The 20,864-nt window shown below is 38.2% G+C and overlaps 4 protein-coding genes across 4 annotated transcripts; 2 read left to right on the top strand and 2 right to left on the bottom strand.

Moving 5' to 3' along the window:
• Positions 1 to 6,761: 6,761 nt before the first annotated feature.
• LOC130713068 (uncharacterized) lies at positions 6,762 to 7,230 on the top strand. Its single transcript, XM_057562869.1, has 2 exons — positions 6,762 to 6,920; positions 7,015 to 7,230. The coding sequence occupies exons 1-2, from the start codon at positions 6,762 to 6,764 to the stop codon at positions 7,228 to 7,230; spliced, it is 375 nt and encodes a 124-aa protein (XP_057418852.1).
• A 710-nt stretch (positions 7,231 to 7,940) lies between these two features.
• On the bottom strand, positions 7,941 to 9,123 carry LOC130711447 (uncharacterized). The gene is made up of 2 exons (XM_057561068.1): positions 8,131 to 9,123; positions 7,941 to 8,027 (listed from the first exon to the last, which is right to left on the bottom strand). Exon 1 carries the CDS (start codon positions 9,079 to 9,081, stop codon positions 8,509 to 8,511), a length of 573 nt encoding a protein of 190 aa, XP_057417051.1. The 5' UTR covers positions 9,082 to 9,123; the 3' UTR covers positions 7,941 to 8,027; positions 8,131 to 8,508.
• Positions 9,124 to 11,690: 2,567 nt separating this feature from the next.
• LOC130711448 (uncharacterized) lies at positions 11,691 to 13,907 on the top strand. Its single transcript, XM_057561069.1, has 3 exons — positions 11,691 to 11,991; positions 12,479 to 12,601; positions 13,590 to 13,907. The coding sequence occupies exons 1-3, from the start codon at positions 11,763 to 11,765 to the stop codon at positions 13,727 to 13,729; spliced, it is 492 nt and encodes a 163-aa protein (XP_057417052.1). The 5' UTR covers positions 11,691 to 11,762; the 3' UTR covers positions 13,730 to 13,907.
• A 45-nt stretch (positions 13,908 to 13,952) lies between these two features.
• Positions 13,953 to 19,627, bottom strand: LOC130711446 (protein IMPAIRED IN BABA-INDUCED STERILITY 1-like). Its single transcript, XM_057561067.1, has 9 exons — positions 18,682 to 19,627; positions 17,947 to 18,231; positions 17,243 to 17,560; positions 16,596 to 16,823; positions 16,264 to 16,361; positions 15,768 to 15,855; positions 15,116 to 15,646; positions 14,508 to 14,640; positions 13,953 to 14,422 (listed from the first exon to the last, which is right to left on the bottom strand). Exons 1-9 carry the CDS (start codon positions 19,003 to 19,005, stop codon positions 14,391 to 14,393), a joined length of 2,037 nt encoding a protein of 678 aa, XP_057417050.1. The 5' UTR covers positions 19,006 to 19,627; the 3' UTR covers positions 13,953 to 14,390.
• Between the last annotated feature and the right edge of the window lie 1,237 nt (positions 19,628 to 20,864).

Raw genomic sequence — 20,864 nt, 5'->3', positions numbered from 1 at the left:
AACCATTCTTAGAGCCTGAGAATTTGAGGATTGAGAGGAGTTTTGTTTTTGAACTCAAGCATTTTTGGGAATGATGAGTTATCAATTTGAACTTCAAAATGATGTCCTCTAAGATGAAAATCAAACTTCTTGATCCCATACTTGACTGCCAAGGTCTCCTTAAAGGTAGTATGATAATGAAGTTCAACATCCTTGAACTGACCACTAGCATGTCCACAATAGAATTTCTGGCTATCAATTTCTTCAATCAATACTGCAGCCCAATAATGATCACTTGCATCAGTTTGTAGAATTCTTTTCCCATCTTCCGGAATCTTCAAAGGAAGAGGATTCTGGGCAGCTTTTTTCAAGAATTTTACTGCTTCTGTTTGTTATTTTCCCTATGGCGGTGCATTCTTCCTTAACATCTTGGAAAGCTTTGAAGTGTATTTAGAGACATGCGAAATGAAATCTCTAATATAATTCAAGATTCCAAGAAATTGCTGGATTTGCTTTGTAGTGAACCATTCATCAGGGAACTTTGAAAGTTCTTCAACAATATGAGGTTGTGGGACATACTTTCCTTCAGTAAAGTGCATCCCTAAGAAGTCGACCTCCTTTGTTGCAATTTGAGATTTTCTGGATGATAGCATGACACCGTACTTGCTACATATGCCATAGAACTGTTGAAGGAGCTCTTTGTGACTTTCTTCCTCAGGAGAGAATAAAAGTACATCATCAATGTATACCAAAGAGGTATGCAGTATTGGTTCAAAGATTTTTGTCATGGCTTTCTGGAATAATGATGGTGCAACCTTGAGACCAAATGGAAGAACTGTCCCTTGGTAATGGGCATTCGGAATGCAGAAAACTGTCTTGGGTCTGTCTTTTGGATCAAGGCCAAGTTGCCAAAATCCTGACTTCATATCAAATTTTGAAAATATGTGGGCATTCTTTATGTAAGAATAAAGAGAATAGATTTTTGGCAATGGAAACTTATCATCTTTGATGAAATGATTCAAAGGACGATAATCCACTACAAGCCTTTTCTTTTGCCTGACTTGTTCTGATCTCTTATTCACATAGAATGTTGTGCAAGCCCACTATGATTTTGTTGGTTCTATCAAACCTTGTTTGATAAGTTGTTGGCATTCTTCTTGTGCAGCTTTGAGTTATGAAGGAGTCATTCCAGGATGTGCTGCCTTTGTAAGATTGATATCTTCATTTAACTTGAAAGGCAACTGAACAAAAAATTCTTCTTTCTTCCAGAGAGGATCTGAATGTCTGAAGAGGTCATGACTATCAGCACAAAGCTTTAACAACTTTTCGTGTATCTCTTCATATTCCGGTGGAGCTTCTGCTAAGGTAAAAAGCCTTGGAATTAGGCAAAATGGCTTAAAGTCTCTTTTGTACTTGATTCCATTTGCGAGAATTTTAAGCTTTTGGCACTGGATGTGAATGTCTCGATTGATAAGAATATCTTTGTTTGGAAGCTCTGACCCTATGACTTTAGTCCAAAAAATAAAATTAGGGAAGAATTTAATCCCAATTTTAGATTTAGTCATGAGGGTAGTCTTGAATGTCTCTCTGTTTGCTGCTTTGAAATGATGAGTTTCTTTTACCCAGTATTCAGAGGGTAAAATAGCTTGATTCATCATACTGCGTGCAGCTCCACTATCCATAAAAGCAATGGTGCGTATTGACACATGATACTTTGAAGGAAGTATCTGAATTTCAACATTTGGCAATGGAGGAGATTCAGGATTCACAACATTGATTTCTGGTTTAATTTCTTGCGGTTTAATCTCCTGCATGCTCAGCACCGGAAAATGTTCTATTTCAGCACCGTCCTCCTCATCATCATCATCAGAGCCTTCTGTATCTTCAGAAGATTCAACATCTGAATCTTGTATGCCAAAAACTGTAAAGCCATCTGGTACTTCTTGTTCTTCGTATAAGGATTCAACATCCTCGTCTTCATCTAAAAGAAGGGATTGAACAAGCTTGGCTGCTTTTTCTTTCTTCTTAGGACAATGTTTTGAAAAATGTCATTTTTCTCCACAAATAAAGCATCTTCTATTTTTCCCTTTTCCTATGAAAGATTTCTTCTTGAAGAACTTAAAGTTCTTCTTTTTTCCTTTCTTGAAGAAGGATTTCTTTCCCTTTTTGAAAGGCTTTGAAGTCTTGCAATGACAATTCTCATCCTTGCATTTGATCTTTTGGTATTTCTTTTTACAAATACCTTTGTACTTCTTTTTATCAGTTACAATCTTCTCAAAAAGTTGTTGTTGGCTGCAAATCTTTTCAAGGGCAGCGATGTTGACTTGATAGATTTCTCCCATAGTCATCTGTGTGACTTCTTTGTTCATAGTCTGAAGTAATCTCCACATTTCTTCTTGCAGCTCATCTGGAAGAGAACTAACATAGGTATTCTTCATACTGGGATCATTTACACCATTCAACTGGTAGAATCTCTGAGACATTCTTTGATAGTGTCGTTCCAAGTCTGGCTTTTTGAGGGAACAACACTTCATCTCAAAGTATTCTCTTCGGACTTCTTTATCTAGGAGAGATTGATCTCCTGGAAATTGGAATTGCAAGGTTGCAATTACCTGTGGAATTGAGATTCTATGGAATGAGTCTTGATGAACTGCTCCGAGGCTTTCATACCATTCTTTCAGGACTCCGGTCATGTTTGCACAAAATTCTTCAATAACTTTGTATTGATCAGCATCAGCTTTCACCATCTTTGCATCCAACCATGCTTTGAAGTCTAAAAACTTCTTTCTCCATTGAGATGGAGGAATATTGTCAATAGAGAATAAAGGAGTTCCGGAAGGAATTGGAGTATTGATTTCTCGAGGATGTAATCTTGTCGACTCATAATCCATTGTTACTGAAGGTTCTTCATCTATGGCGGTAGCCATAAGAACATTTGTCAAATCTGCATATTGAGAAGAATCTTCTGAGTTTTCTCACATCTCCGATGATTCATCTGAAGACACTTCACATCCAACTGAGAAGTTTGAAACAAGTTGTGATTCCATTAGAGTATGCTTTGGAGAGGATGCGGTGGAGGCTATTTCAGTCTTCTTTGGGGAAGGTTCTGGTGATGTTTCTGGAGAGGACATGGGTTCATGGATGACCTTTTCCTTCCTTTTTTCTTTTGAGGTGTCGGTTTCTATTCTTAGATAAGGAGGGAAAAGAGGAGTAGTCATTTGATTTTTTGACAGAGTAGTATTTGGGAAAATCTTTGAAGGTAGGACATAGTAAGGATCACCTTCGAAGACCGTTGGGCTCTGGTGTCTGGAAACATGCTCTTTCAGTTCTTCATATTGAGCTTGCATCTTCCTCAACTCTCGTTCTTTTTCCATAAAGGCGGTATTGAAAATTCGTTCTTTTTTCATTACGCCTATTTCCTCTTCAAGGCTTCCAAGCTTTTGTTTGACTTCCCTGTAATGTTTCTGCAGCTTTGTAGACATCTTGCTAATTTCTTGTTCTAAGAAATCAACCTTTTCGTCAATCTTTTGCATAATTTTGTTTTGAGCCAAAGAGTTCTCTGTCTGCCAGTTTAGAACTTCTTCAGCTTGGGTAACAGGTTTTGAGGTTCCATCAGGAAGTATTTCTGAAGTAGTAACAAAAGGCATGGTTTGAATCTTTTTGATTTGGTCATTCTTCTTTTCAAGAGGAGGAAAATTGTAGTCATAGGAGTTAGAACAGAAGAACATCATGCATGCTTCTCTCTGTAAAGGATTTGGAACGGAAAATCTGTTGTTACTTTTGCAGTTTGAAGGAGGAGGAGGCCAAGTAATCAAGGTAGGATCATTGGGTGGAGGACAAGATATTTCTTTCCTTAAGGCCATCAAGCCCTTTCGATAAAGAGGTAGAGGCTCAGGTCTTGAGGAGAGAGGCCAAGGTTGGCTATTTGGCTTTGGTTTTCTTGGTTTTGGTGGTGGTTGGCAAGGAGATTTTGGTTTCTCTTCTTCTTCTTCCTCTTCATCCTCGTCATGATCCATCCAACAATCATAATCTTCATCACACATTTCCGGAGCTACATCCCATATAAAGTGACCATTTATCTTGTCACTATAAATAGGAGTGCCATCTCCTCTAAAGGAGTGAACAAAAATTTTCTTCTCCTTTTCTCCGAGAGTAATCATCATGGTGGAGAATACATGATTAGAAGAGGAAGAAGATGGAACTCCTTCCTTCTTTTTAAAAATGGTTTTGACAGTACCATTAGAGAATCTTTTCATAGTGGATTCAGTGGACATAACAGGCTGCTGATCTTTCTTAAAAACTTCATAATTACTAATCCACTCAAGTAGAATTAGTTCTTCAAGTTCCTTTCTGGGAATCTGCTTGGGGATCTGGATAATACATGGAGCATGATTTTCAGAATTTGCTATGATCATCAAAGCATTTTCTGAAAGTTTGTTCTCCAGGGGAAGATCAATAAAATGATCTTGTAGACAGAAAACTATCTGATGATTCAAGGAAGCTGCAAAAGCATCTGAATCTTGAGGAGCACCTACCATCTGGACTTGCACCTTGAATCTTCTTGGTACTGTTGGATCTGCTAGATGAACGTTGAAATTTGGAAACATAGTAAGTACTATGCTTCCAGCATTCAAGGTAGTCAGCACCGTTCCAATAACTACATGTTCATAGTGGTGGAAAGTTGAGTCTATAAGTGAGACAATTGCAGTTACCGGAAGTCCTTTCCGTCCGTGGAGAGTAAGTATGAGACGGACCGCTCCAAGATGTAAGGCTACATAACCTTCTTGTTGCCATAGCTTAATCAGTGAAGGATCTATCTCCAGATCTACATATTGTTCTGCAGAAGTAGCCTTAGGCTGACACTTATCCAGTTTAGTGGTCTGGATAATCTCTTTGACTCCTGGTCGAGGAGTTGAAATTAATTTTTGAATGGACCACGTGAAGCCGGATTTGTGTCTTCTGAACATTGTATGGACTGAGAAGCGGTGGTACCGCTATTTCAATTTGGGCACCTTCAGGAACATAGGAATATTCTACAAGGTTTTCTATTTTAGAGGCTAAAGTTTATTTACAAGAAGCAGGGATTGAGATTTTAGAGGTATGGTTTACAGAGCTGGGTCGGGGAGAGTCTATTTGGTCGTCACTCATCTGTGTGGGGGTTTCCCTCTTACTCACCTTCATCCTATTATTATAACATATACCCTTGAGAAAGAAAACAGAGAACATTGCTGTGACTACTATTAGGCTCTGATACCACTGTTAAAAATAGTGAAAATATTTATTTATTTTTACATTTTTTTTGATAAGCCAAAGATATTTTGTAAATATTTTGATTATATATTTTTAAATAATATTAATGCTTGTAAAATGGTCATATAGAGAATCTATTCTCAAAAGATAGTTCAAGTAGTAAGAACTCATAGACATAAAGAGTTACGAAGGAAAGGGTTCAGAGATCAATAAAACAGGTAACAACGTAACTATAGGTGCGCTCCACGTTCTGGGGTAGCAACTATAGTCGGGTCAAGATCCTCTCCAGTGGATTTCTAACAATTTTTCTCCAGTGGACATTTGTGGCGATTTTGAACCGCCACAAAAGTTTTCCAGCTGCCACAAAATGCTGCTGCAAAAAATTGACAGAATTTGTGGCAGTTGGAAACATTTCCCACTACCACCAATTTTCCCTGCAACCCCAAATCTAGGTTTTAAAATATTTCATCAAAGACTTGATCTTTCCACCTTGGAAGAGATCCTCTGCTGAACGAAGAGGGAAGGGAAGGATTAAGGTGCGGAGGATTCCGGCAGGGAGGAGGCCCAACTCCAGCGGCATGGTGGTGTACAGTGCCATGGTGGAGTGAGAGGTATAGTGCATGGTGGGAGAGAGAGGGATAGTGATTGTAAAAAATGTGTGATTGGAAAGGGTGTTTTTTGTAAACTCCTTTCTTATTTTTTTTTCAATTTTTTTACAGCAAGTATACAAACCTGTTATAGTAGGTAATTTCCCCTCTTGCATGGTGCAAGACCCAATCTGTACTTGCACCATAAACGCCACCCTTTTTTTGTCTAGGACACCTGTGGCATAAAGGGTAAAATGACAATTACTGATAGTATAATGTTACTAAGGTATCCTCATTTAATTTTACTAATACCATGTGCAACAATTAAATTTTACTTAAATAGATAATATATAGTTTTTTTAAGAACAGAAGATATAGTTGATAGAGAAAAGTTGTGGTTGGTTAATATGAAAGGTTGATAGAAAATTTAGTAAATGAAGGTATAAGTCGAAAAAATTAGTAAAAAATGCACATGAGTTTTTAAAACAATATAATAAACATTTTGGAATTTAAAGAATACCTAAAACAACAAGGCTTAATTCCAGTTTGGGCCCCTGATGTTTCAAGAATGGGCGATCCGCACCCCCCGTGTATAAAAGTTGCGGTCAAGCTCCCCTTTGTTACAAAACTGTGCTAACGAAGCCCTTCCGTTAGCTTCCGTCTGTTGACCAAACGGAAGTGGCTTCATTAATTGACGTGGCGGCCACGTGTTATTATATTTTCTTTAAGCAATTATTTTTTCATGAAAATCACCCCCCCCCCCAATTCATAAGACCCGATCCCCCAAATTGAACCCAACTTGAACCCTAATTTCACCATTGTTGAAGAGAAAAGAAAGCAGTAGCTTGAAGAAGATAGCAGTAGTTTGAAGAACAAGTGCGAGGGAGAAGACGATAGCAGTAGCTTGAAGAACCGATTCCCCCCAGGAAGTCGCTGCTGCGATAGATGGAAAGAGGAAGCCAAATGTCAAGTGGAAGCTCCATGACCCATGGGTCTGTTCGAGGAACGACAAGGGTTTGCGATTGTGGGGCTGAGTCGAAACTAGTTACATGCTGGGTGGGTGAAAATGCTGGCCGGCGATTCTATGGATGTGGAAAATATCAAGTAAGTTTTGACAATCGAAACTGGGTTTCCTTTTCATCTTAGTTTGGAAAATATCATTGACAATGTTTGTAATATTTCTGGGTTTCCTTTTCAGGTTTATGGGAGGAGATTGTGCTCATATTTTCATTGGTATGATGGGGAAGGCAATGTACGTGATAGGAAGGTTATTTCTGGGCTAATCCGCAAGCTTGAAGTGCATAAGAAGAAGGAGATCTATTTGACTAGGTGTTGTGTCATTGGGTGGGGACTTAGTGCAGTTTTTCTGCTTGTGATTGTAATGTTGTTGCTGAAAATTTACCTTAGGAAATAGGGCTCATGTCATGTACTGGTTAGGAATTAAGCCTACTTGGTTATGGTGGAATGTAATTGGTAGCCTAATTGCTACTTGATATTCTAATGCAATGAGAATTCTCACAGTTTAGTCTAAAGTCTATGTTTCTATGTTGCTATATTACCTTAATTTTGCTATGGCTTGCTATCTATCCTGATGCATGTTACAAAACAAGGAAACCACATCATCCTTAATTAACACAGAAACCAAATCATGTTCACAGAAACCAAATCATGTCCACAGAAACCAAATCATACTTAATTAACACAACCTTTGAAGCTCCAAAGGTATCATGCTTAATTAAAACACCACAAAATACATAATTTAGGTTCATAACCTTCAAAGGTAAGTTAGGAACATAACAAATTACATAATTAAGGTTCCCACAACATCATAACTAAGGTTCACAAAACATCATAATTAAAGGGACCAAAACATCAAAATATGCCTAACTAGTTCCCACTTAATCAAAACACATAATGTTGCAGCCTTCTTCAAGTGAGACTGTCTTAAGTTTCCACAACACTCAATGATGCTCTTAACCTCTTTTTGGTCCTTGATGTAGTTCCCACTTCATTTCTTGAGCTTCCTCCCTGTGATGGAACTTCTTGAGTCAAGACACCAACATTGAATTGTGCTCCTTGAGGTGGTTGCTGAGATGCTCCCTGTGGTTGTTGCTGAGATGCTCCATTAGTTGGGTTTAGGGGTGGTTGCTGAGTTGTTGCTCCCTCAGTTGTTCCACTGCCACTTGCCTCTTTAGTCTTCTTCTTCTGTTTCTGTTAGTTCCAAACATGAAATAACCAGAGCTGAAATAAAAAAAAGTTGGAAAGGAAAATAAATTTAAAACAAATTAATAAGTTAGTTGTTGCAAATCATTACCTTATTCCCTCCTGGTGGAATAACAATATCAGCAGCTGTTTTTGCCTTGCATGATCTGATGTTGTGGCCTGCCCTTCTACAGTTGCCACAAAAGACAGTTGATTGAAACCTTTGCAGCTTATGTGGATCTCTGGGCTCATCAGCAGCCCTCACCCTTTTTTTCTTTGGTCTTCCAGGAGCCCTCCTCATTGCTGGTGGGATGATTGGCAATACATTATTCCCAGGATTAGGCCACAAGTCAGGACCATTTGATGGTAGTATGATATTTTCATATGTCCTCAAAAACGTACTTTTCCTAAACACATAAATGAGATGATATCAGTAATACAAGATATGCAACATACAATTTCAGTAATACAAGATACAACATTAACACAATTACCAGTAATAAGGGTCTACAAAATCCTCAGGCCTGGTGTTGTTGTACCATATGCAAGCTACAACATGGCAGCAAGGGATACCAGTTAGGTCCCACCTTCTGCATGCACAAGATTTAGCATCCAAGTTCACTGCATACTTCCAAGTCCCATTAGTTACTTCAAAAAGTGAATTCCTAGGGTCTCCAGCAGATAAAGGAAGCCATGCAGCAGCGTCTCTCTTAGACACCTCTAATTTCTTCTGAATGGTTGGACATAGATCACCCTGGTACCTAATAACCATATCCCTTTGCTTCACAATCCTGTTGGTAAGATAGAACTTCAATCCTTCAAGCATGTTGATTATAGGTTTATCCCTATACTCTAGGATTGCTCTGTTGAAGGCCTCACACATGTTATTAACTTGCAAGTCACATTTTGGGTATGTGCTATAGCCAGCTCTGCTCCATTGTTTGATAGGTATCTGCTTCATGTCATTCCAAGCCTCCTCATTCAATTCTTTCAACTTATCCATTGTCTTCTCCCAATGTGACATAGTATTTGCTCTTGCAGCAGACCAAAGTGCTCCTTTCATTTCCTGTCCAGGGTATTTCTTCCTCCAATTTCCATAGAGATGTTTAACACAGAATCTGTGATCAACATTCTCATCCATTGCTGCCAGTGTAGGAACAAGCCCCTGTAATTCAAGACATTCAAGTACCAACAAGTAAGAATGTAATTAAAATTAGTCTTAAAATTAAAACAACAGCTCAACCAACATGTAAGAATGTAATTAAAATGCAGTAATATATACCTTCCGCTGGTCAGATATAAAGCACCATCTCTTGCTCTCTATACTGTCTAAATCTGCCAGTAACAAGTCCACAAACCACTCCCAAGAATCTTTTGTTTCAGCCTCTACAACTGCATATGCTATAGGGTACATCTGATTATTACCATCCTTTCCAACAGCAGTCAAGAGTTGCCCCCCATAAACTCCTTTGAGGAAGCACCCATCTAAACCAATGAGAGGTCTACATGTGGTGGCAAAGGCTTTTTTGCATGCAGCTAGGCATACATATATCCTGTCAAATACTGCTACACCAGCACCTGCCATGGTTTTGATTTTGACAGTGGTTCCTGGATTGCTTCTTCTAAGCTCTTCACCATAACTCCTGAGATGCTTATATTGCTCCAAGGTTGCCCCTTCAATCATAGCTAAAGCCTTCACTCTAGCTCTAGATACTTGATATCTGCTCAACCTCACACTCCACCTATGTCTAGCTTCCTCAGCTAAAGCTTTCAGTTTCATATGAGGGGTGTGCCTTAGAAGGTGCACAAACTTCTTAGCAAGAAAACTGGGCCTTGCTTGTCGGTTTCTATTACTCAAATAGCATGTGTGCTCATCCTTAAATGTGACAATCTGAAAATAATTATTTTGTTTATACTTGGAAGCCCTCAAGTAAAATGGACACTTTTCAGTGCATTTTATCACAATCCTCTTTGTATCATTCTTATCAAACACAAGATCCTTCTTATTCTGCAAAGTATAGTTCCTCACAGCATTTCTAAACAGATCAGCATTTGTGAATATCTGGCCAACCTCAAATTTGATCACAGAATCATCATCTCCAGCCTTGAACTTTGGAAACTTCCTCTTTACATTGTCAATTTCTTCATCACTATCCTCGGCTGGACTTTCTAGGTCTTCAGAACTCCCATTCTCATCCACAAAATCTTCAAAATAGGCAACAATTGGGCTTTTGCAAACAGCATTAGGGACTTTGTAATCTACTGGAAGAACTTGACTCCAGTCAAAGGCTTCATCATAGTCACTGTCATCAAGGCTCACGTCACTGTCATCTTCAACTTCTTCAGAACCGCCATCATAATCTTCATCTTCGCTTGAAACCTCAGGTTCAGACCTTCTCACAAAACTAGCATCAATAACAACTTCAGCAGTTTCAGGTTGACTAACCTTCTTAGTTTCAGGTTGAGTAACCTCAGCAGTGTCAGGTTGAGAAACCTCAACACTTTCAGGTTGAGTAACCTTAGCAGCAACACTTTCAGGTGGAGTGACAAACTCCTCTTGAGTAACCTCAGGTGGAGTGACAACCTCAAGTTCAGGTCCAGTGAGAAGCTCAACTTCAGTGACCTCTGGTGGAGTGACAACCTCAGTTTCAGTTCCAGTGAGAAGCTCAGGTTGAGTAACCTCAGGTCCAGGGACTATCTGAACCTCATCATCATCATCAATTACCAAGCCTGATAGAGATCCAGGAACATCTGTCAATGTCTCAATGTAGAATGTAATTTCATCAGCCCCAATGTGCTCATCCAAGAACCTCACCACATCACTATCATTTGAAAAGTGTCTGCACCCATGTTGAAGGGAAAACCCAGGTTGAAGGTACCACACTTTGAAGGACCTGTAACCTAGACCTCTGGCTAATTTTACCAACTCAATTGAGTTTATGGTATCAACATCACACTTCTCAACACTTTCACAGACCCCATCAATATAGTCATACGTAGGGTGAGTCACAAACTTTCCCCCATGCCAAATATGTACAGTTGCCAATCTAGATTCCAACAACCACAGTAAATTGCAATAAATTAAACACCCTGAACCATAAAATATACAGGAAACGACAGAGAGGAAGGGAAAAGGTACCTCGAATGGCCAGCAGTGTGGACCACATGCGGAGCTTCACTGTTCGACAGCGAAGGGGTTTGCCTCGGATTCCTTGCTCCAGCCGATCCACGCCGTCCACGACCTCTCCCTCTCCTTGCCATGCACGAATCTTGGTCTGCAACCGTTCGATTCAGAGATAGAAACCCAGGAACTTGAGGGATTGAAGGCGCACACTTTCTCTTTGTTCTAATGGTGAATTTAGGGTTCAATTTGGGAAAAATTTGGGGGGAATCGGGTTTGGTCAATTTAGAGGGAATGTTTTTGAAAAAAAATAAAGGTTTAAAGAAATTAAAAATACACGTAAGCCACTTCCGTTTGGTCAACAGACGGAAGCTAACGGAAGGGCTTCGTTAGCACAGTTTTGTAACAAAGGGGAGCTTGACCGCAACTTTTATACACGGGGGGTGCGGATCGCCCATTCTTGAAACATCAGGGGCCCAAACTGGAATTAAGCCTATAAATTATTTAATTTTAAGTTAAAAAAGTTATATTCCATTATCATCTTTTATTGAAATGTCAAATTATTATTTTTTAAGTCTCTCCCCCCAACCCAAATTCTTTTTTTCTCCGATCAGCTAGCGCGGATGAGTTCCTCGCCTCACCGTCCTCGCGGCGACGGCAACGGCGAGAACAGGCCGAGATCCTTCGACTCAAAGACGAAGACCATCTGTTGGACGAAGGCGGATGTTGTCCCCGGCCGTCACCCTGACCGGTGGCGCAAAGACGCCGCCGGCAACATTGTCTGCAAGCGTTTCTTCAACTGCCTCGGCTGCCTCTGCTACGAGTACGATCACATCGTCCCCTTTTCCAAAGGTTCCATTTTTCTCCTACCCTTTTCCCTTAATCTTATTATTAAACCTTTAACCTCTTCTGGGTCTTTCCAATTTTCTATTTTTTGGATGATTCCTTAATGTTATCACTGTTTTCCTTGGCAAAAATGGGTGCTTCTTCAGGTCCATTAGTGTCTATAGTTTTGTTTGACATCAGATTTTGGATAAAAAGGAGAACACTGGAAATGTGTAGTGTAGAAATGTAACTGAGGATAGAGTTAAGTGCTAGTGAAAATGAAATATGATTTCAGCTTTTTGAATTGATTTGGATAAACAGAAAACCAGTAATTTAAGTGATTAGTAATAGTCTAATAGAGTATTCCAGATGAAAAATGAAGATACTTGATGAGATTATGAACTTGTGTTTTTGGTTTTTACTTTCAAGGTTTATCATCAATTGAGTGTACAATGCTGAATGATATTTGCTGGATTAATAGTTAGCTTATTTGACATGTGAGGTTGTGTTGTAGGTGGTGAGTCCACGGCGGAAAATTGCCAAATACTTCAATCAAGAGTGAACAGATTTAAATCGGATAAATCTCAGATTGATTCGGAGGAATTGAAGGGGTACTCTTGTGATGTTAATTTCACTGGTATGTATGCTTCTTTATTTTCCTTTCTTTACCTTCAACTTGCCCTTTCAGTTTCACCTATTATTATGCATTTTACCCATGCTCGGCTTTAGGGAGTCCTTTATTGAACTTTGTTCATTATAGGGAAACAAAATGTTAGTATCAGAAGTAGAACTTCTCTTCATAAGATTAGAACCTCAAGCACTTAGTCCGAGAACCCTAAATCCTAAATGTTATAGACAATTATCATTGTTTATTTCAATTCCCAGATTTTGCTCTTTAGGTTGTATCATTGGAGAGCAGCTGCAAAAAATAAAAATAGAATTTATGTATGTCTTTGTTTCTCGGATTGGATGGATTTACTAAATGCTTTACGGTTGGCACATTCATATACCTTGAACTGCAGTTTCAGATGCTTTCACTTGCATTCTAGAAATACTCTAGCTAGTTGCTCCTTTTCTCTTTTTTGAGTTTCCCATAGATTACAAGGATTATGAATTGTAGACAGCTCCACCTTTGGAAATAAATTGATATATCTACTGCATTTATCTGTTTTTCTTGGTTTCATGTGCTGCATGTGGATCTGGCCATGGATGGATGTTAACTTCTGGCCAGGAATGCTATCTATGGAGCTAAAGCTTCATTATATTTGGGTCCATAAAAAACATGTATTTTTAGTTATTGTAAATTGCTGACCCTGATGTGAGGACCTCAAAATTAGTTGGCATATATTTTTTAGATGGATCTTAAGGGAATTGATTAGCATCCACTATACTAGGATGGCAAGTTTGTTCACTGTGTCATGTTAGAAGAAATTGTATGTAAAACTCGGGATCTTGTTCTGTTAGATGCTGAGAGGTGACTCATTGTTGACTTGTTTGAGTTATATATTTTCTGAACAATTATTAGGTTTATTGTTGTCCAAGGAAACCTTGAGTGCGCAAATTTCTACCAATTCATGAGCACTATCATGTTTAGATCTAATCTTATAGTTTTGATCAATCCGCAGATAAGGAGCTCGATGTTATTGAGATGGCTGTTTATGGCGATGTAATTCGACCAGGAAACCAGTGTCGTTGCAGGACGGTTGCTGAAATGCTTGGCAAATACAAGCTTAAAGACAAGACAGATGCGTGCAAGTTACCATAGGAAGATGAATCTTTGGTACAACAAACATTCTTTCAAGATACATTTATAATGTATTAAAGACAGATAGATACATGTACAATAGTGATTTTTCTGATACTCATTTTAACATGTACCCATAATTTAATAGTCGTACTTTTAAGCCTTAAAAAGCAAAGGAAAACAGTGATGTAGACTATTCTATCAAGATTAGAAATGACAATAGGGAGGAATGAGGAAGTTTAGATTATACAGAAGTAAACTTTTATATATTAGATAGAATTGAACAAAAATAGATAATACATGGTAAGAAAAAATGAAATTCTTCTGGAAGGCCTTCTGGTTTCTATAAATAGAAAGCTGACAGGCCTACACTCCTCAAATTGTTGGGTTTCCAAGCTTCTAGGTGACAGCTCATGTTGCTGGACACACTGCACATTCTGATGCCCATTTGTTGTTCACAGTCTCAGCAGTGAGCTTGGAGAATGGAGATGGCCCTCACAAGGACACTTTGATCCGAGATTTGAAAATCTCTATTCTTACATGAATAAATACTACTAGCATAGTTGGATCAGTTTCTCTTTCATCAAAATCAATTCTGAAACCCAGAAGCTTTTCACATAAGCTTCTCCTCAGAATTGATTTTGACTTCAAAATCAATAGTAGAAGAGTTTTCAAACATGTGCTACATTTGCAGTTGCTTCCCGTGCTTCTTACCTGTAGTCCAGGGATCAAACGTTAAAAGGAAATGACATGCTAACAATCGTATGGAAACAATCTTGTTAATATTACTGCCATATACCTTTTTGAAACCATGATCTTCGGACAGTACGGCGAATGTGACGCTCATGTCTTTCTAAGAGCTCATCAACTGTATGCATTTGAGATAGAAGGGGTCCTGAAAATTCAACTTTCTCCCCTTGATCCTGATAACTCTGAAAGGAGGGAAATAAATAAGAATCATGTCTAGGCAAGGAAGCATATATTGCTAAACCTTCAATGTATGATCCATTTATGATAAGTTAACAATGATAGATATGCCACAACTTTTTCAACATATATATCTTTACAAATGAGTGACTTGCCTCTGCTATTGGCCTCAACCTTTAACATAACAAACATTAAGAAATCAATTAATTTATCTGAGAGGAGATAGTTAATTGAATTATCATCTAAGGAAGAAATTGCACTTTTTCAGAATTCACTTGTCTCTCACAAAGTCAAAATCAATATTTCAACAAAATTTATCTTATTTCCATTTTAAAGTTAAAATTACTTATATATAACAAGTTCACATTTCAAAAAGCTTCTTATATCAATCTCCATATATGAAAACAGAACAGAACAAGAAGTAGTAAGAGGCACATAACAAACACAACATCAATCAATCTGTCAAACTTATAAACTTACCAGGTTACTTCTCTTGGACAGTGAATCTTCTCTATGATAAAGCACCTTTGACAGTTCTTGTGAATGGTACTCATCAGAAGTATCAAATGAATCCGGACGATCAAACTTACTCCATTGATTTTGCATTACAAGCTTTGAAATCTCAAGCAGATCATGGCCCCTTGTGTTTGTGAGTCCCCCCAAAATTTCCTTGTTTTCATAGTTTCTTGAGTCAGAATTATTCCTTGAATTTAGTGCAGAATTTTCTAATAAATTAAATATATGTCCTTTAGAAATAGATCGACTGTGGGATCTAATTGAAGCGTCTTCTTTACGCCTTTTCGCCCATGCAAACCCGCTTGATCTTGAAACCTGTAATGGTCCTGGAAAGGGAATGTCTACTTGAGATGCACTCTTCATCTGGGAAGCATCTTCTGGTTTATCACTTGATGTCTTTGGCGCCTCCTCACCTATGTTAGTGGTCTCTTCTTTATGGACATGCACCGATCTGTCATCCATCTGTAGCGAAGTTTGCATTTGAGTTGCCAAACCCTGTATGTGAAGAATGAGGTGTTAGATGAGAATAAAATTCCAGTAACTAACCCAATGCAGCAAATAAATTAGAAGAAACACAATGATGCAAGAAGAAAAGAAGAAAAGAAGTAAGACAGACCTCTGGTGGGGCTAATTTACTCAGTGCTAGTGGCTTTCTTGATTGTTTTCTTGTTTCAGGTCCACAAACTCTACCACTAATCTTTTTCCTGTAAGTTCAGAACCATATATGATAATGATTACATTAAAAGACAAGTAATAACTGCAAAAAATGGAAATTCCAAAGAATAAATTTTGTTTATTATGCTCAATGCTATTTAAAGGCTCACAACATCTTATTAGTTTTTCAATTCAGTTATATATATCCTTAAGTTTTGGAGTGAAAATTTATAAGTAGGTATAAACGCTTATTCATATGCTAATCTGAGCAGGTTACAAAAATAAGCTCAAACCCGCTTATAGATAGGTCGAAGTTATTTACATAAGTTCTCTCAATATGAGCATAAACGCTTATGCTATAAGATAAGCTCAAACAAGCTCTTCCAAATGGGCTAAACCTTTGTTAGCCAATAAAAGCATAAAACTACATAAAAGTAAACAGGGAATATGATTTTCACCTTCTTGAGTCCTCCTCATGTTTTGAATCAATCTCCTTGCTAGGTGGGTATATCGGTAAGCTTGACGGGTCACATGCATAAGGTTTTGTTTTGAAATACTGAAAATGGTAATATTGTTGTATCAGAAGACTAAAGAGTCCAAATGGTCATAAAGTTCGCAGATGCAAGATGAACAAATTTGAGCCTATGAATAATATCAGAAAAAGAAAAGATTTATATGGACTAAAAAACAAAGCTCCAAAGTGTTTTACAAAATTTAAAATGGATGAAGGCAATCAAAACATACTACGTTCTTCAACAGAGACAGAAATAACACTGCTAAATTAACCTACCTCCGATGAGAGAGCAGATGAGGCAGTCCCACGTTTGTTTGGATCGATAGAAAGAAGAGTTTGTAGTAGATTTACACAGGCTTCAGGAAAATCTTTGAATGTCTCTCGGAGGCAACTATCATATTGTTGCTGTGGCTTGAATAAAGTTGCATGAGGAAGTCTGGTCTTTTTCCAGTATTCGTCAGGCGGAGTGCCACAAAGCTTGAAGATTTTGTGTAATTGTTCAACCTGTGTGTATAGCATAAGATGAATTTAGAAGAGATTCAAAGGAAGAATTTAAACAAAAAATTGGAATTGCCATTTCTAGCTGTTTTGTTTATGATCCATTATCTGATTAACTAACACTTTGATTCCACTCCTCCACCATGTCAATATCATAAACATCTGAACTCACAAAGATGCTAAGTATCAGTGTCAAATAGACCAACAGATAGATTTCCATAAAACCTCATGCAATAGGTTTGAAACCAAAGTTTCTACTTTATTCAATTGTTGGCTGCATCTAAATAGGATTTCTATTGAAATTTACAATATGAACTGCATATAGTAGTATAATAGAATTTTCAAGTTTACACTATGGAGAATCTTAACACAAAATATCAAATGGGGAAAGGGAAAAAGTCCATACATTTTGAAAAGGTTACTACCTCTGTTCTCCCTTTAAGTATCGGCTTTCCAACTAGTAGCTCTGCAAATACACAACCAACACTCCAGAGATCCACAGATGGACCATAATTTGTTGAACCAAGCAAAAGTTCCGGCGGGCGGTACCATAAGGTGACGACGCGACTGGTGAGGGGCTGCCTGTTCCCGGCATTGGTGAAATTTGCCAATCCAAAATCTGCCACCTTTAATACCCCCTCATTATTCACCAGAAGATTTGATCCTTTGATGTCTCGGTGCATTGCACCCCGCGAGTGACAATGCTCTAGACCAGATAACAACTGTTTCATGTAGCATTTGATCTGCACAATGAAAATATTTTGTCCTTTTTACTGAGCAGTTTCACCAGAATAACTTTTCACTCATAATCTAATCTATATCTGTTTGCACTTTATATAGTGTTTGAATAAACAACTTAACTAAGCAATTAAGTCAATTAGCACTTATCATATAAGGGCGTATTCATGAGCTAATCTGAGAAGCTTATCAAATAAACTTAAAAGAGCTTGCGGGAAAGTCCCAAGCTATTGTTAGAAGCTTAATCAAACACCTGCTCAAATGTTTGTGCTATAAAATAAGCTCAAATAAGTACCTCAGAATAGTTTTACTGAATGACTTCTTTGCACTAATCTCATGATGTATGAGAAACAAAAAAATAATATTTATAATAATGGGATAGCTAAAATACCTGTGATTCACTAAACTTGATATCTGGTCTAGACAAGAGCCCTGTGATGTCATGCTCCATGTACTCAAATACAAGGTATAAGCTACAAGACAATCTGGAAGTAATCAAGCCCTCCAGTTTAATGATGTTTGGATGATCAAGCCTTCTCAGAATCAGTATTTCCCGTGCCATAAACCTCACACTTTCTGGCTCAAAATTGTCAAATCTCACCTTCTTCAGAGCCACTATCTTCCCAGTCTCAGTCTCCTTTGCTCTGAAAACACTACTATAGGTACCTTGCCCAATCTATTCATGGAGTTTGCAAATTCACAACAAAACATACCAATTGTTAGAATAACCAGCATTGGTAGGAAAAAAAACATCATTTTTTAGACAGGTTAGAAAGCCAATTACCGCATGTTTTGATACACGGTTAAAAACCACAGTTAGCAAAAATCACGGTGGACACAAGCAACTTCCCTAAGTTTTTGCGGCTATCCACCATGATTTTGGCTTCACTGTGTACCAAACATGCACTAAGTCTACATACATTAATGTCATTCCAAGTTCCAACAAGACTGAGAAATCCAATACTTGACTTATATCTATAAAACTCCAAGCATGGTATTTTCTCAATGGAATCAACTAGACTGAAATTTTACATCAAAATCTTAGTTTAAACTGCAATCCAGTTAATCAAATCATAATTTAAATGAAAAAGACTTCGAGATGATAATGTGATATAGTTATATGAACCTTTTCAAGCTTCTCATATGCATCAGCTCGGAGGGGAATCAGGCCGTGAATGGCTTCCGACGCAACGGCGCTGAGCCACGCAGGCCAACCGGCGGCGACTTGCTCCCCCTCCACATACTTGCTCAGGTTCCCCAATCTAAAGCTCAGAGACTCACTCCCACAATTCGAACTCGCCCTCCCGGACCCACTCCGACTCACTCCCACTGACTCACTCGTCGCCGTCCCCGTCCCCGTCTTCTTCTTCTTGTTCCTCTCCGACTCAACCCAGTGGTCTACGCCGGCAGGCGTCACCGTCACTCCCTGCTTCACAAACACACACCCCATCAATGCCTCAAATTCTCATCAACCCCGTCAGGTTCCTTGAAAATGGTGAGCACAGAAACTGTTTAAGAAGAGAATTGAAAATGGGTTTGGATTTTTAAAGCCATGGCTGCACCGCAAGACACGAAGAACAGAGACAGAGACAAGAAACAGAGGACTCTGTTTCTTTCTTTCTTCTTCCACTTTCTCTGACTTCTTTTTGTTTTTCCGGCAATTGCGGAGAAATGGTGGAGGCTGAGAGATATTAATGTGGCTCGCGCGAAAGACAGAGCGCCGAAATCAGCGGAAACATGAAAACTTGGTTTTTGTGTTGAACTGTATTTGCCTTTTGGGTGACAAGACAATGAACGAAAATGCAAAATACTGGTTTTGTTTGCAATGTTGTAGCAGTAGTATGTAGCTTTGTTTTGTTTGTGTGTTGTCAATGCAAAGAATTTTGCATGAAAACGAAGTGTGACGTGGTGGTTAGCTCACATTATTTATTAATCAAGAGCATAGTTCGATCGTTATCAATAAAAATGGAGAGCATTTTGTGGTCATCACTTAATACGAGCACTCACGACAAGAGGATTAGTCACTGTTGTCGGCTATGGATAACTAGACTTAAAATGGAATTTCTGCATGGATTTGGATTGGAAGAGCGGGTGTGGCAATGAGAATTTTTGTTTGGGTCATATATGCAGCACTAAGAATCAATTATGATCAATTAGTATTGCTTCCACACTGGTCAATGGTACAGGGTCATTGTTAATGCGTTGATTAACAGGTCTCTGTTTGCTTTCAATGTCCACTTTCTTTGAATTCAAGATTTGAAGACATGCACTAATAATGATAGTACTTGTAAAAATTATGTGCTTTGAGTTTACAGTGTTTCCATTACTGGCATTTTCATGTTTGCTTTAGTTGGTTGTAGACTTAAATTTCACGCATGTTGATGTTGGGTTTGATTTTGAAAAGCTGAGCCTGAAATTATAATGGGGCAGGCACCACCTCTATGCTACCAAGTTTTCTTCATGGTTTGACACTTTTGTTATGAAAAATAACAGGTTTTATCTTATTCCTATAGTACTAGATGTTGATATTGTCCACAGTTGTCACTTTCATAGAGATAATGCTTTGAAATGTTGGATATTTATGTGTGGGTAGAAACTGTGCAGATTAGGGTCCTAGGGTAGGGCACACTTGAAGGCTGAAATGAGAATCTGGGACCAGTTTTATGTTTATGAGAAAATTTGCTCAGGCCCTTATATGTTTTACCATTTAGCTGTTTCCTGCTGCAGCAGCAGTAATTTCCTAATTTTCAACATTAATTTTGTTTTTGTATGGTGTGGTGATTGCTAGACTTTTTTAACCATGAGGTTGATCATTTGATTCTCATCTATGGAAATGGAACACATATCGTGATCAACCGGTTACCACTTAGTATAAGTATCCGCTGATAGGAAGTTAGTGACTGTTGTTGGCGATGGATACCTGGTCTTAAAGAAACATTTACTTCAATTAATACAATAAAAAACATGAGCTTTAATTAATGGTAACTGTTGCCCTTTGGCACAGTTAAGAAATTAAAAATAGAAAGTTTTTACTAAAAATCTAATTTTAGAAATTACTAACACATTAAATATTGTGAATGTCAATAAAAACATTCTGCTTCTTAATTTCTTGATAAATGTCTCTAGGATACTTATTAGCAAGAGCCTTTAATTATTAATGATTACTTTTGCTAATGCATCAGGGAATTTAGTACAATGATTAGGCATGGTGTATTCATTTCATATATATAGCTGACTTGAGTGAAAGTAAGATATCATGATGATTTTATGCCCAAGCCCATGCCTTCCTTGTTGATATACCCACCATAT

This window comes from Lotus japonicus, chromosome 4 (genome assembly GCF_012489685.1).
Source record: "Lotus japonicus ecotype B-129 chromosome 4, LjGifu_v1.2".
Taxonomy (NCBI): domain Eukaryota; kingdom Viridiplantae; phylum Streptophyta; class Magnoliopsida; order Fabales; family Fabaceae; genus Lotus; species Lotus japonicus.
This window is presented reverse-complemented; position numbering and strand designations above follow the sequence as displayed.